We start from the raw sequence: 14,938 nt of genomic DNA, 5'->3' as shown, positions 1-14,938 counted from the left end.
AAGTCGTCTCTGCTGTCTCCATGGCAACGCCTATTTGTCGCAAAAAAAATGGGAGCAGAAAAGTGAAGGGTGCAAAGTACACCGAGAGCTAACATACAGTATGTGTGACTATTTTATGATCTAATAGGCTGCTATCACCATAGCAGGCAACAAAACAGAACTCCTGGAAGACTTCCTCGATTCTCCCTCGTTTATCGCTATTAATTGGTTCCAAACCCGATCGTGATACGTGAATTTCCGCAAAGTTTCGTAGTTTGAGGATAGCACCTTCTAAATAGGGCTTTGAACTTTATTAGACATTAAATAACACACCTAGTCACCTTCACACTCTATTACCCAATATAGTAGCCAGAGAAAAATAAGCCATTAGACATAAATAAAACTAATACTACATAGGTTATACAATAAAATAATATCGACTTACACGTTAGCATTGGCATAGTTCCTTGTTCTTCTTCTTTTTGTACTTCCTGCGGCAGCTGTTGTCTCATCAATGTAACGTTACTGACACCTAGTGACCAGTGTGGAGTACTACAAATCACAGCGTCTTTGAATCCCTTTGCAGTTCAGTTTTATGCTTGTATATGTTTTAATTAAGGCCAAAAATACACACAATTTGCTTAAATATGCATATTCTTGACTCATAGGCCGTTTTGAACCACAACAGCATGATATATTAATATATTTTGAAGCCGCACACAAAGAGCTATGCACTAAATGAAAGGCACACATTTCCCAAAAAGATCTAGTTGTAAACATTGCATTTATTCATAAAACTGATATATTAAGATTTTAAAATTGTCACTGTGCAAATATTAAGACAAAAAATATCGGGCACAGTCTTAAGCATTTTGAAAAGAAATATTAAATTAGCACATACAATTCCCTAAACCATTTTACAAAAAAAAGTGGTTAAGAAAATAAACATCACAGCACAAAACAAAAAACAAAAAACAAAACAATAATTTTGAAAACGTGAATTCTCCTTCACCAATGGAGTTATTGCTTAGCAGCAGAAGAAAGCACAACGTATCCCACCGGACATCCGTGACTTTATGGGTGTGTTAAAGCAGCAAGTGGATAAAAGCACAGTTACTGTGTAGTGGCGCTACCTAGTGGGATAGTTGGTAAATGACACCTTGGAACCATGTGGCTTGAAGTATTGTCCCGAATATAAGACGATGCCTCTTTTTCCAATACTTTTCCCATTAATTTCGCATCACAACGCCTTCTTTGTTGTTGCTTGTTGTTGTCGAGGTTGTTTTATGCATTATGGTGCACCTGCTGGTTTGCATTCAAAGCACTTTCACACTGTTACCACATTAACCGACTTATGACGCAGCACCAGGAGAAACTGGGGGTTCAGTGTCTTGCCCAACGATACTCTGACATGGTCACGGGAGGACGGAGGATTAAACCAGCACCCATCAGTTTGGAAAAATACTCTGTATACTAAAATACTCTTATATTCAGGGCAATACGGTACATGCGGCATAAAGCCATGACCTGAGCACAAAAATTGACTATAAATCCTAAAATTCCGTTAATGCATTACGTCAAACGTCAAACCTGAGGGTTAAAACAACTCCACAGAAGTAAATCCCGCACTGAAGCCATGCAGCTGTCCAAAATATGAGTGCTAAGCATCCATGTCTTTATCATAAATGTGCAGAGCAAATTGTGCATACATACTGTACATACATCCTTTTAAAATGAATCTAGACACAAAACTCCCTCAAAATCACTTGCTAGGACTGACGGCCTACTTTCTTGTTGCAAGTCTCTCCCCTATTTACGTGCAGCAAAAGCCCTGGATCATAGAGATTTAAGAGAAATTAAACTAATCGCCTTCACAACTCTGTTTCCTTTTCTTCATCTTCGCTTTCTTCTAAGTAATATTCATCGTCGGTCGTTGTGCTCGAGCTGCTGTCTGAGGACTCTTCAAAGGTGCTAAGGCTGGAGATGTAACCCCGGGACGGCAAATGACCCCTGGGGGACTGGTTGTCCAGTGGTTCTGCTGGTGGGCTGGGAAAATTTGGCGAGGAAACACTGGGACGTTTGGACATGCGTCTGGTATGTGGCGACAAAGGAGGTGTTGGAGGAGGAGTTGGGGGGCTCACTGTATCCCAGTCAAAGTGACAAATGTTCATGTTGGGGCTCCAAAGATGGGGCGACATTGAACCTGTGGAGGCAGCAGAGGGACAAAAGGGGAGCCCTGAACTCTGTTGAGCCAGACGCCTGGTCAGCGACCGAGGGAGAGACCTTGATCTGACTTTACCTGCTTCACTGGGGAAACAGGACTGCATTTTGTTGTCGGATATTGGTCCATGATCGCATTTCGTTGGAAGCCATTGATTAAAATCCTCATCAGCTGCCCCATAAGTTGGTTCAGGTTCAGATAGGTCACCCACACTCATGAACTTGGGCCCGGTGGAGATTCGTCCAGGCCTTGATGAGCGACTGGAGAGGACTGAGCTCACAGAGAACGACCTCCCGGGCTCAATGCCATACTTCAAGTCAGCATAGCAAGATGACAATTGTTCTTGGCTCTGTATTGGACCTATACTTGGTGGACCTGTGGATGCCCGGCTTCTCCTTGAACTCGCTAGGCTGATTCCCTCCCCAGGCTCACATGGTGAGGAGGACTCCCTCCGGCGCTGCAGCTTTGGACTGTAGAAGACATTATCGTCTGCTAGATCGGAATATGGCGAGAGTGTGGAAAGAGAGGAAAAGGGGGAGAAAGGACTCTTGGAACTAGATGTAGACTTCCGGAACGTTGTCGTGTGGCTCTGACTAGGACTGGTATCTGTGCACAGAAGGTACTGGTTTGTTGGTCTAACATCAAACAGGTCTGACATATGTTTTGGTTTGTCTTGGTTAACTTTAGGACTTGACTGATCTGGCCAAATGAAGAATTCATTTTCTGTTGTGGAATTTTGCACAGATACAGTTGGTATCATGGTGTATCTGTTCTGTTCCCGCTCTTCACCGTCTTTTCTCCTCTCGTTGTCCCTCATCATGACCTCTTGCTGATTCTCCTCTAAAGTTCTGGTACTCTCAATAGTGGCATCACTGGTATCACTCAATTCACTGAATGAGGGCGTTTCTGAAGCTCGTCTCCATTTCCACGGAAACGAGGGATCATCTTCAGAGCGTCTAGTGCTGAATGTTTGCTTCAGTTTGTTAATAACCTGGTCTATTTTCTTGTTATTCTTGTGGACTTTCTCTGATTCTGACATTGACGGATTGGAGTGTGGTGTGCTGATACTTCTCTTCATAACAAAACGACGTCTCTTTGGGCTCTGCTCATTGTTGCTCTCCGATGAAAAAAGTCTGAATTTACTCATCACATTGTCCTTCACTCTTTTGTTACAGACTTCATCACTCACAGACCGGCCCTCTGTTGAGATGCTGCCGCTTGAGCTGTGATTTGAATGACTCACAGTTCCGTGAGGCTGATCACTTGGAGTCTTTGAGAAACGTGGCAATGGTTCTATCCTTGTGTTCTTTGGAGCAGCTGGATCCATTTTGGAGCATTGATGCTTTTCACCCTGCAGAGACTGAGGGATGACGCTAACTCTGCTCTCTTGGCCATTCTGCTGATTACAGCTAATATTCTTGCAGTTGTTATTGTTGATATCATCCGCCTGTGAAACACTACTCAAGGAACTCTCTTGTGATGGAATTTTATTCTGAAGAGGAGAAGGTTTGGGTGGTTTCCTATGTGGTGGTTTTGACATAGGTAAGGTTGCATCTGCAACTGGATGAGAAAGTAAGGCATGATGTGAGCTATAATTTGAACTGGAGTTTTGGAAGAGTGGTGACCTTGGAGTCAACGTCTTAGTTTCACCACGGGTAGAGATGAGAGTAGAGTAAGGTGGGGGGCTGTAACGAATCTTGTACCCGCTTGAAAAGTCAGGAGGTGGGGAGGGGTCACTTGGCAGGAATGAAACAGCCTGCAATGACAGCGTCCTTTGCAGTCTGCGTGGGGCTGGGACAGGTCTGTCTTGATTAATGTTCACTGCATTACCGGTGCTTTGCTTGGATTGATTAGACTGGTTCCCCGCTTTCGATATTTCACCAACAGAGTCAAATGATGAGGACCGATACTTTTCTCCTTTCCCGACCTGTAAGTTGGAAGTCTTGGGTGATGTTGGAGTGTTTTTTGTGTTTGGACTGCTTGATCTTAAAAAGGAGAAGATGGACGGAGATCTAATGAGTCGCTGGGACCTTGAGCGAGGTAGTGGAGAAGGAGCAAGAGTCTCAGTGGGTTCCGAATTCTCAGAGTCCTCCCACATGACATGCTTCACTCTCTTTCCATGTCCTGGGAGGCTCAATCTTTTTCTCTCCTTTTCTGAGTGGTTGGTTAATATGCCTCCTACTTTGGGGCTTTTTGGTTCAGTGTCAATCGTGCTCGGACGGGTCGGGGCGGCAGCGGGTTTAGAAGTATGAAGGGTTGGTCTTGGAGTAGCTGAAGTTGTGATGTATTCTGGACTACAGTTATTTGCTGCAGGAACAAGGCAGGGCACAGACTTTGGCTGGAGAGGCTTTGGGTTGGAGGAATAACTTCTTACAAAACCAAGAGGTGTGGTGGTGGTTGGTGTTTGGGACGTAGAACCATGGAATGATGAAGTATTTCTGGTGATCTGAAAAGCGGAACAAGCATTTTGGTCATTGCGTGGGAGACCGCTGGAGCGCGATGGAGAGTTCTGGCATTGAGAAGTAGTGGGTGTTTTGTTAATGGTGAGGGAGCATAGATTATTTTTGTTCTCAGAGGGCCTTGGTGACAATTCACTCCCATGTGCTTTTAATGGCCCACTACTTGGGAGAGAAGCTTGCCTATCAGAAAAAAATGGAGACTTTTGTGGTTGTACTTTCTTTAAACTGGACTCAAACAGTTGTTTGGCAAGCTTTACTTTGTCAGTTGTATAGTCAGAATGTTTCTCATTGACACTCTGAGTTCCTCCTCTCCGTGGCTTCGTCATAAGGTTACCATTGCAAACAGACACTGCTGTGCTGTTGCTACAATTAGTGGAGATTTTATGGTTAAGACTTTTGTTATTATTAGTTGGGATGAGAACTGCTGGGTCACAATTGTTACAAAGAGGAATTAAGGGTGTGTTAGGCTTGTTCTGGAAGTTGGGTGTGTCCGTGAGAACTGGAGTGGCACTGCCCTGTTGGCCAGTTTGTTGCCACCCAGAGGATGAGGCCACGGGCGTGCTTGAGTCATACTGGGGAGGTTTAGGTGAAGACACGTGACTGTCTGACATCAGGTTTAGTCCTCTGCCTGAACCCCTCCAATTGTGTTCCCTTTCTGATGCTCGTCTACTGAGCAATGAAATATTTGGCTGTGTTCTGTTCGTTGTTTGTGGTGGGTTGGGAAAGGGTGTGTCATCTGTGACTTTGTTTCTGGGTAAAGACGAAAGGAATATTGTTTTGCCTCTTGCACTGTGATTAGACAGTGATGCGGAACCGACTGGTTCAGTTTCAGGTGCCCTAGGAGAAATGGAGGCAGAAGAGGGAAATGATTTAATCAGTTCTTGCCCAGGTTTGGCAAAAGGTTGAGAAAAATGTGTTGAGAAAAGTTTAGCATCTTGATCACTCTTCAGTGGTACCTCAGAAGGAGCAGGGTTTGTACTAGAGCTAGTTTTCTGACTGTTTAATCTTCTTAATGACAGAAGAAGACTGCTCGTTGTTGGTTTGGATCTCATAGACGAGACTCTGACGTGAGGACCAGCTTGCGGAGTTCTGTTTTGTGCATTTGCATCCATGTTAGTACTTGTTTCTGCTTTCTTGATGTCTGTCCCTTTTACATCCAACGATACTCTTTGAACAAGCTTACTCTTCCATTCATAGCCCACATTTGGAGGACCACTGTTAGCGGACCGGCCCGTTGAATTTTGCCTCGTACACTGAAATGGAGCTCTTGACGGGGCTTGCGATATGTTGAACATCCTCTCTACACCTCTTTGAGCCTCTTGAGAGCGGTCCTGTGAACGCGAGTCGGGTCCACCTTGTAGATTTTCCAGGGTTTCCAAACTCCCAGTTGACGCAAACCTTTTGGACTGTCGAAGTCGGCCAGTCCAATTTGGGGCCAGAACTGTCACCATAGCAGACGACAACATGGCTCCAGTGGGGTCAGACTGCTCCTCAACATCAGTTTGGTCCTTGATCGTTCGCTCCAAATCAGTGTATCTGCAGACGGTCAATCTCGGCTGCGATGGACTTCTGGACTCATGGAAAACTGCAAAAATCTCTTGGTCTTGCTTGACCAAAAACGGTATCTTCTCTGGTAATGGAGAATCACTGGTTACATCCAATGACGTGTCCGGCAGTGAAGTTGGTTCAATCACCTGTCAAAACAAGAATTATTCAAAGGTAATCCAAAGGTTTTCTTTGTGTTTTTTTTGTGTTAAATTTGGATTTCAATACAGGAAACACAGAAAACACACACCACAATGTCCCCTCACATTTCAGCAAGCATTTTGTTAGATCTCACTTTGCGCTTCTCTAACTGCTTTCCACTTAACTGCTTCCCCACAGATGTTCAAATGTGTTTAGGTGTGGAGACACAGCAGCAGGTTAGGACTCATTATCATGTTGGAAAAATGCCATGCGGCCCAGTTTCCCGAAAGGGGGTGGTGGGGGTGGATCTTGCTCTGCTTCGGAATGTCACAGGACATGTTGGAATTCATGTTTCCCTCAATGAACTTCCCAGTGCCCGCAGACGCTACGACCACCATCTTGGTATTGATGTGGTGTGTTGTGTTCTTTTCAGTGGACGTTGGTACACAGTGGTCGCCAACCTAACCTAAGATCGCTGGTCTCGTCCGTGACCAGGCAAACACACAAACACACCGGAGCGGTCCGGTCAGAGAGCCAGATGCAATGGAACTGTTGATGGGCTTTATTTTCCTCCAGCTGGCTGATTTGACATTGATATAATGTCTGATGCACTGTCATGTATCTACTGTATTATCACCAATACAGACAGACATAAACATATAGGCGCATTTCAACAGCAGCTGCCCGGATGGCCTGAATGTGCCATTGGTCCTAAAAAGGATCCTTAGCTGCCCCGCAATGTGCCTGGCATAAACAATATGAAGTCTGCCCTGAACAGTGCCTGCATGTATACGTATAATTAGGAGATTTGCAACAACGATCAACCGGTCAATCGCGATCGACGGCTTGGGCACCCCTGCTCTAAAGTATATCCAAGTTGAATGCGCCTTGAGAAGATATACTGTAAGAAAAATGGTTGCAAAAATGTGAGAGGGTGTTCTCACATTTGTGAGAAGTTTTTCATTTCTTACTTCCATCTATTGTGTCCGTCTGTTCCCAAGGTGTACCTCACTAAAATATTCAAACCTTGACAAACTGGTTGCCTCAAGGTGCATACACACCCTGTACTTTCTTTCTTATTCTTAAAACAACAATCCATCTGAGATGGTTTTAAGACTACACAATTCATGTGTTGGCATGTTAGCATCAATACAATCAGACCGCGTCCAATTCTTTTCGAAAATGTCATTATGTGACTGTTATTATTCAGAAATGTGTTTGTTTTACGTACAGTGTACAGTATGTTAGATTCTAGAAATAAAATAACAAATCTAAGCACATTATTCCGATACCTGATACGATGCTTACCTGAGATCTGCTGCCCACAGCTTTACTCCTCTGTGACTCATTTGAACTGGAAGAACAGGAGAAAGCAGACTGTTACATAAAGATATAATAGGAGGTTATAAAAGTAATTCAGTAATAGTAATAAAACCTGTGTAGATTACACAAGCGCAATTTTAGTCCAGAGAGAGTTTGTACAACACGGGACTTCTGTACTGGAATGTGAACGTTTTTGGGTGATTGGATGTCAAACATTTAGCGCTGCAATGCCGAACAACACGATGGCCAGCATTCCTCTCCTTTGGCCTTCTTCCTCGCCACTAAACAGTTTTCGCACACTTAAGTCGCACCTCGTTCCCATTTGAAAAAAAAGCACTTAGAAGGAATGTGTGTGTGTGTGTGTGTGTGTGTGTGTGACATAGTTGCACAAAGATCACACTGTGCTACAGAGGATCTCTCTCTCTCGCTCTCTCTCACACACACACACACACACACACACGCACACGCACGCACACGCACACACACGCAGTGCCAGATGTCTAAATAAGGACATGATCCATGATATAAGAAGAAGTGCGGGTGGCAAACATTCACTTTAAGGGTGTGTCGCTTCTCTTCCATGGGTAATTAATATCCATTGTGATTTCTCTCTCTCTCTCTCTCTCTCTCTCTCTCTCTCTCTCTCTCTCTCTCTCTCTCTCTCTCTCTCTCTCTCTCTCTCTCTCTCTCTCTCTCTCACGCACACAAATGCAATTACCTCAAAGACAAAATGTGCTGCAAGCAACAAATACAAAACGCAACAATGGCAGGCCTTTAGCTACAATTACCTTCCGTCTTCCGAACAATATTTAAAAAACAATTTGCTTATGTTTACGACCCATTAACTATGTTCTCATGAAGGGCGCTGCCGTTTCTTATTATAGTTGACGATCCATACTGCAGGATGCCCGGGAGTGATTAGTAATTAACGTGTGGGAGGTTTGGTTTTATTCTGAATGTTGTTATTGCTAAATGATTCTATACATTTGAAAAACACGGTTTAATTTATTGTTATAATATACATACAGTATGATATAATATGTATAATATATTAATAATATTATATAATATTGTGATATAATATATAATAATGATAAATATAATTATTGAAGTACGACAAATTCAAACTGTAGTACAAACAAGTCTAATAAATAATATTATATCCGTATGATTTGGTTCTCGTCTAAAATTTTCACCAAATTTCGTGGTGGTTTTCGTACAATATCTCATGTAGCAAACAAGTCTGTTTGCCCTGTACTGTTTCCTTCTGCAAAATCGAGTGGCCAAACAAAGCACGCTTCGCGTTGCTGACTCACCATTCGTGCATGTTTTCCTTGTGTGCGAGCGCGAGTGCCCGCAATTTGATTAAGAATGTGAGAATTTGATCTCGCCAGGGCGTATGGGAAGTCTGCATCCAAAATAACTTCCATCTATTCCTCATTTAAAATTATTTTGCATTGTTTTGTGCATGCAAAACTAAAGTTATTCTTTATAAAATGGATTTTTGGTCATATTTTTGGGTGTTTAGAACAGATGAATTGGATTTACATTACTTCCTATGGGAAAAATTGCCTCGGTTTAAACAGGTCTTCCATGCTCTAACTATGAAAATATTCCACTGCTAAGTCAGGAATCCTACTTCATTTACCACGCTCAGGTCTGAAACGGATTAACCGCGATAAAGGAGGGGTTACGGTGCAGTGGCACCAACACTGACAATTTCCTGCCTCAAGATGTTTCTCATATCCTTTAAGTTGTATCGAAAATATCAGCATCCTTGGCATTCTTTGCATACTGTTTTGTGCACTTACAAACCAAAATCAAAGCATTTTACAAAAGCTGACTGCCCTACTGACACACAACCATGCAAAAACGCCGCAAGGTGCAGGAAAGAGAATGCCTTCCGCGTATGACATAACATTCCACGCTCACCTTCGTAGACAGGAGTCTTGCTTCCTCTTGAGTCCCAGCTCGGATTTGTTCAGGTCCAGGTTGTTGGAGAGTTTTAACAGGACAAAGGAGGTGTATCTGGGCCCACGATTGACATCCACCTCTTGTCTTGGTCTGTCTGCTGTAATTATTTGGTCTGTAATAGATTGAGAGGAATTGCTTGGTTAACTATTGAGCGCAAAGGCACTGCCCAAAAAATAAAAAGCAACACAACCATTTGCCTGTCCTCATCCCTCCTGGTTGATCCCTGGCCACCACATTACCTTATTATGCTATATCATGAATACATTTCAGTTGCAGTTCAGCAGTGTCGATCCTTGTTGTGCGGTCTTAAATGTTGGCAGGAAGAATCAGAAGTGTTCATTTCACCTTTGGCTGTTCCCTCCTGCGTGATGGTAAGATGACAAGAGTGCTGCAGAGGCGGAGTTTCAAGCCCATTCTCCTGTCTGCAAAGTCAAATCAATTATAATATTCATTAATCTTTAAAATGATCAGAGCTGTACAAAAACAATGATGGCTTTACCAGATAATAATGCTCACTTTTGACATTGGTATTCATTAGGACCCGAGCACCAAGCGATAGAGGTGCGAAGACCCTCTTGAAACTATGCTTATTATTATATACTGTGACTTTCCTCCCATTTTTGAAGGCCTTAACATGCACAAAAACTCGCCAACATATAAGGCCTGCCAAAAAATGTTAGATTTCAGGGGTTTCGAACACGAGCCCTGAAAGTTCAGTCAGCAGCGCCCCCTTTAATTAGCCCCAGCCACCTTTTTCACAGATCGTATTTTTAAAATGTATTTTTAATTTAGCCTATTAGTATTTAAACTTTTTTTACATGCATTTTTATTTGTTTTTATCTATTGTTTTTAACATTAAATTTATTTATTTGTATTTTTTTTATACATTTTGTAACTTTTACAGTTTTATTATTTTTATTTTATTTTATTTTTTAAATTTCTTAAATTCATGAAAATCAAAAAATTTGGTGAGGAAGTCTATCATGAATGGACGAAGTAAAAACTTTTGTTTTGGCACCCACGTTCCAAAACAAACAGGAAGCCAGCCATCTTTATCTAAAGCGGCCATTTTGGCTGAAAACCAGGGGTCGTACTAAGACGAACTAGTCTTAGGGACCAATGAGCCCAAATGTAAATCACAGATACTAGACAGCTTGGCGATGATATATCGAGAACCAATTTAGCCTATGCCAGAGGATGTAGGCACCACAAGGTCAAATCTTCATCAGTTTGTTCATTGGTTCGATATGATGAAGACGACCCCCTGAAGCTATGTGTAGGGTCACTTCCTGAATTCGTCACAGTGGCAACAGGAAATGACCATTTTAAACAACAAATTTCCTTTGAAGTGGGGAGACTGGCGTGGAATCCCGCGTACCCACCCACTCATGTGAACCCTGAGTTGTGTGGGGATGTAAGGGCCCGTTCAACGCTGCTCTTTGTTCTGCTGTGGTGTAGCGCTGCTAAGAGGTGTTCCTTGGTGATAATATAGCACAAAACACACCCCTTCTCATTCAAAGCTTGTCTTCTTTGAACAATAATTAGTCACATGCCATGAAGAACAAACCCAAAATGCTGGATTCCCTCCATCGCTGATGTTTGTTTACTGTGTCAGGTTCCTGTTCATTGTTCAGCTTATTGGCAGGTTACACTGTCACGTTATGTACATTGCGTTACCGCATTCTGCGGTGTAATTACTCACTCTCCCACGGTGTCAGTCTTTTTGTCATTCCTTGTTGTTGCATCCCTTCTTGCGTTCTCGTTTCCTTCAATCTCAGCGCTGTATCAGCTTCCCGCGTGCAATCAGTTGGACTGATCAGCAGCGATTATGTAATCAAAATGTGCTCACGCCACACTTTCTTTTACACACGGCAAGAGCAGCTCACACGCACACACACACACACACACACACACCCACACTCAGCACACATATGCTGGACCCACACTAACTACACTAAGTGAGCATGACAACACAACAAAGATAAGGTATTAACACAAACGAGAACCGACATGCAACTTGTGGTCCTTAAACACACCGGAGCAGGCTGATACAGCCGTGTTTTTAATAGTTCAATTCAGTCGTTCGTGTGAGGACATAAAACAGGACGGGATTACAGAGATTACAGCTGCTCTTTACCCTCCCTCGTTACAATATATCCATGTCATGCTGTGCAAATGCGACTGGCATGACCTGACACGAGGCATATCATCATGCAGCTCCGGTGCCAAACTCAGGGCACCTTTCATGCAGGTGTTCTGGATCCTGACACTCCTGCAGACCATTTGCAGCAATCAAAACACATTACACAAACCTTCGGGTTTAACAGGCGAGCAATGGGGCCAAGACAGTAGACAAGCTCGGTTTACATAACGTCTGCATGTGTTTCAATTTTCCATTTTTGCTGTTTGTTTTGTTTTTATTCTTTTTAATGTCACAATATTATATATATATATATATATATATATATATATATATATATATATATATATATATATATATATATATATATATATATATATATATATATTTTTTTTTTACAAATGCTAACATTTTTATTTATCTTGTTTTTATTTCTACAATATGCCATGGGCCAATAAAACAAATGAAACATAAAATATAAACATAAAACATGAAAAAAAAGTTTACATTTTTTAAAATTTAATAAAATTTTATTTTATTTTTATTTTTTTATTACTACAATGTGCTGTGGGCCAATAAAATAATGAAATAAGTATATGAATATATAAAATTAAAAATAAAAGATTTTTAAATTGTTTCAAATTTCGTAACATTTTAAAAAATAATTTTTTTTGTTTACATTTCTACAATTTGCCGTGGGCAAATAAAATAATGAGCTGTGGGCTGCTAGTGGCCCCTAGGCCACACTTTGGACCTCCCCTGCAGTACATGGTTATTCCTCAATTGACAACAAAAATGCATTTTCCTCTTCCATGTGCAACTCCTTACAAGCTTACTTGAGATGAAATGTTTCCAATTATACGATTTATCGATAAACGTTTACCGTTTTTAGCAACGTCATACTTACGTCATTTATTTTTCTGCAGCACACCAAGATATTTTTATGCCTATAAAAGAGGACTACGGGTATTTTCATCACGTCTGAGTAAAATAAATCTATTGTGATGTTGATACTTGTAATCATTTCTGTCACAATACCAGTGCACATTTTCTTCTCGGCTTTCATTATTAATTTGTTCCAAAAGGCAAAACCCGACGTCTCCAAGTCACGCAAGAACGCAAATGATACTTGTGATGTGTTGTAAGTTTACTCATGGAAATATTGCACCAGAACCTGGAATCTGGGTCTGATGACATGATTATTCATCAATGTGATGACGGCCTGAGATCACCAAATTGCTATGCACCATTGATTATACTCCTGCAGTATATTCATTCTTCACTTGTTGACCAAAACATAAATAAAGTACAATGTAACACGCGCGTTATCGGGACTGTGTGAACTATGTCACCGTTTGTTTTGATGGCTTCCAGACTGGTGACAAATTGTTTTCTTTCACAGGCTCGTTTGGCTGAAACACTGTGTGTGTGAGGTATGTCGGCTCACGGCTTGAGGTCCACTTGTGGGTGTGTGCCGTTTTCTGGCAAGCAGCACTTACATAACCACAAGGATCCCGCCTGAACTCAGAGTGTGGGTGTGTACTCAACACGGTCAAACACATAACGAGATGTTCCAATGCTTTACACCCTAAATGTCTCTTCTGGATGCATCCAAATAGATTTTAATGGCCTTGAAATGATTTGCAACGTGAAAAAAGGGCGGCAAGAGCAGAACCAGACTTGTTTTTTAAGCAGCCACGCCTTTACTTTGTCACACTTAAAGCAAACTGTAAATCCTTCAGCCTGGAAATACAGCCAGTAGCTATGTGTATCCATGGTGATAGCTCTGTTGCACATCTGAATGTGCATGCAGTGGTACCCACACAACAACAAATTCAACCTCAATCAAATGTACTGTATCCTCCTTGCACCACAAGGTAATAAAAACTGCACAGAATATATGCAGTATGTATCATATGTAATTCATTTCGTAATTCACTGAGACATGCATTTCATTTTGATTTAAAACCAGTCAAATTAAACAAAACACAATAAAAGGCATAAGTTATCATTTCAAATGACATAACACCATATTCCTTTATAATAATGCCCATTTAAAGATCACACGTCAAGCACAATTTCAATGCGTCTATGCTTATAAGTTGGTCAGCAACAAGCTCCAAACCCAAACTGTAATGCCAAATAACTCTGCAGTCTTAACGCCGAATTGCTTGCAATAACGGTCTCGATCGTGTCAAAGAGTGTTTGACGAGATACTGAATATGTCTGAGCGCTGCAGCGTAGTTGAACATTCAACCACGCTGTCTTTAAACGCAATTCAGCGCCGCTAGCAGCCTCGTGGTTCCAGTTCCTCGACAAGAAAATATAACACACAAGAAAAATAACACACAAAATAAATGAGATAAATAAGTGAAATGAGTGTCTGAATGTATTTATATTAGAGTAAAAATAACATAAACAAGTGAAATAAGTATTTTGGACCCACCGTGCCGTCGCTGCTTGTGTTTCTCCTCCAAGTGTCAGCTCCAAGTGTCCTGCGTCACTTGTTGACATTCTACTTGAACCGGTTCAGTTCCTCTCCGCGATCCAGATTGACTAGACAGTGCATCTTCAACATGGAGTGTGGAATTCCTGTCGGCAGTGTGAACACAAAGCGTATCCGTCAATGCCAACCACCCAGCAGGTCAAAGTTTCGCACCTGCTGGTCAAGTGAGGGTGGCCGATACTGCGAATTGTGGCATCGATTCGATAACAAGTAAATACAGGTCCTGTACAATATTGCCAACACCGATATTTTTTTGTATACAGTTGTATGAGCCAAATTAAAATTAAGAGTGCAAAAATAATTAAACACAAAGTAACAACATGAACAACAAAACAAAAAAGTATATGGTATAAATTAGAGGATCTATGGATGACAGGTATATGTCAAATCGAGATGATATTTTCACAAATATCTGTTTTATGTTGTGTTTACATTGTTGTTACATTGCTGATATTGTTACATTTATATATATTGCTATATCGTTTGCAGATAAGTTTGTTGGTTTTTGGTGTTGTTTTATTCTAATTAGAATAAAAATCACAAACTCATTAAATGATCTAAAAATATAGTTAGTTGATATCAGTCTATATCTGAAGCCAATGTCGATTCTGCATTTTTACTCTTTTCAGATTTTACGTGGCAATTCTGAT

General features: G+C 41.5%; 1 protein-coding gene across 3 annotated transcripts in view; it reads right to left on the bottom strand.

Moving 5' to 3' along the window:
* Positions 1–14,432, bottom strand: part of zmp:0000000991 (mucin-2) — a 22,530-nt gene extending 8,098 nt beyond the window's left edge. Inside the window, exons 1-6 of one of the 3 annotated variants that reach the window (XM_054765388.1) lie at positions 14,229–14,432; positions 9,988–10,064; positions 9,601–9,754; positions 7,654–7,699; positions 5,616–6,353; positions 5,349–5,496 (exon numbers count right to left, since the gene is read on the bottom strand). In XM_054765388.1, coding sequence (XP_054621363.1) covers positions 5,488–5,496; positions 5,616–6,353; positions 7,654–7,699; positions 9,601–9,754; positions 9,988–10,064; positions 14,229–14,296 — 1,092 coding nt within the window. In that variant the 5' untranslated portion in view covers positions 14,297–14,432 and the 3' untranslated portion in view covers positions 5,349–5,487. Of the gene's footprint in view, positions 6,354–7,653; positions 7,700–9,600; positions 9,755–9,987; positions 10,065–14,228 lie in introns of all 3 variants that reach the window. The other 2 variants (XR_008567333.1, XM_054765387.1) reach the window with 2 other exon arrangements.
* Positions 14,433–14,938: the final 506 nt, after the last annotated feature.

Source organism: Dunckerocampus dactyliophorus, chromosome 21 (genome assembly GCF_027744805.1).
Source record: "Dunckerocampus dactyliophorus isolate RoL2022-P2 chromosome 21, RoL_Ddac_1.1, whole genome shotgun sequence".
Classification (NCBI taxonomy): domain Eukaryota; kingdom Metazoa; phylum Chordata; class Actinopteri; order Syngnathiformes; family Syngnathidae; genus Dunckerocampus; species Dunckerocampus dactyliophorus.
The sequence above is the reverse complement of the archived record's forward strand: the minus strand, read 5'-3'. Positions and strand labels throughout refer to the sequence as shown.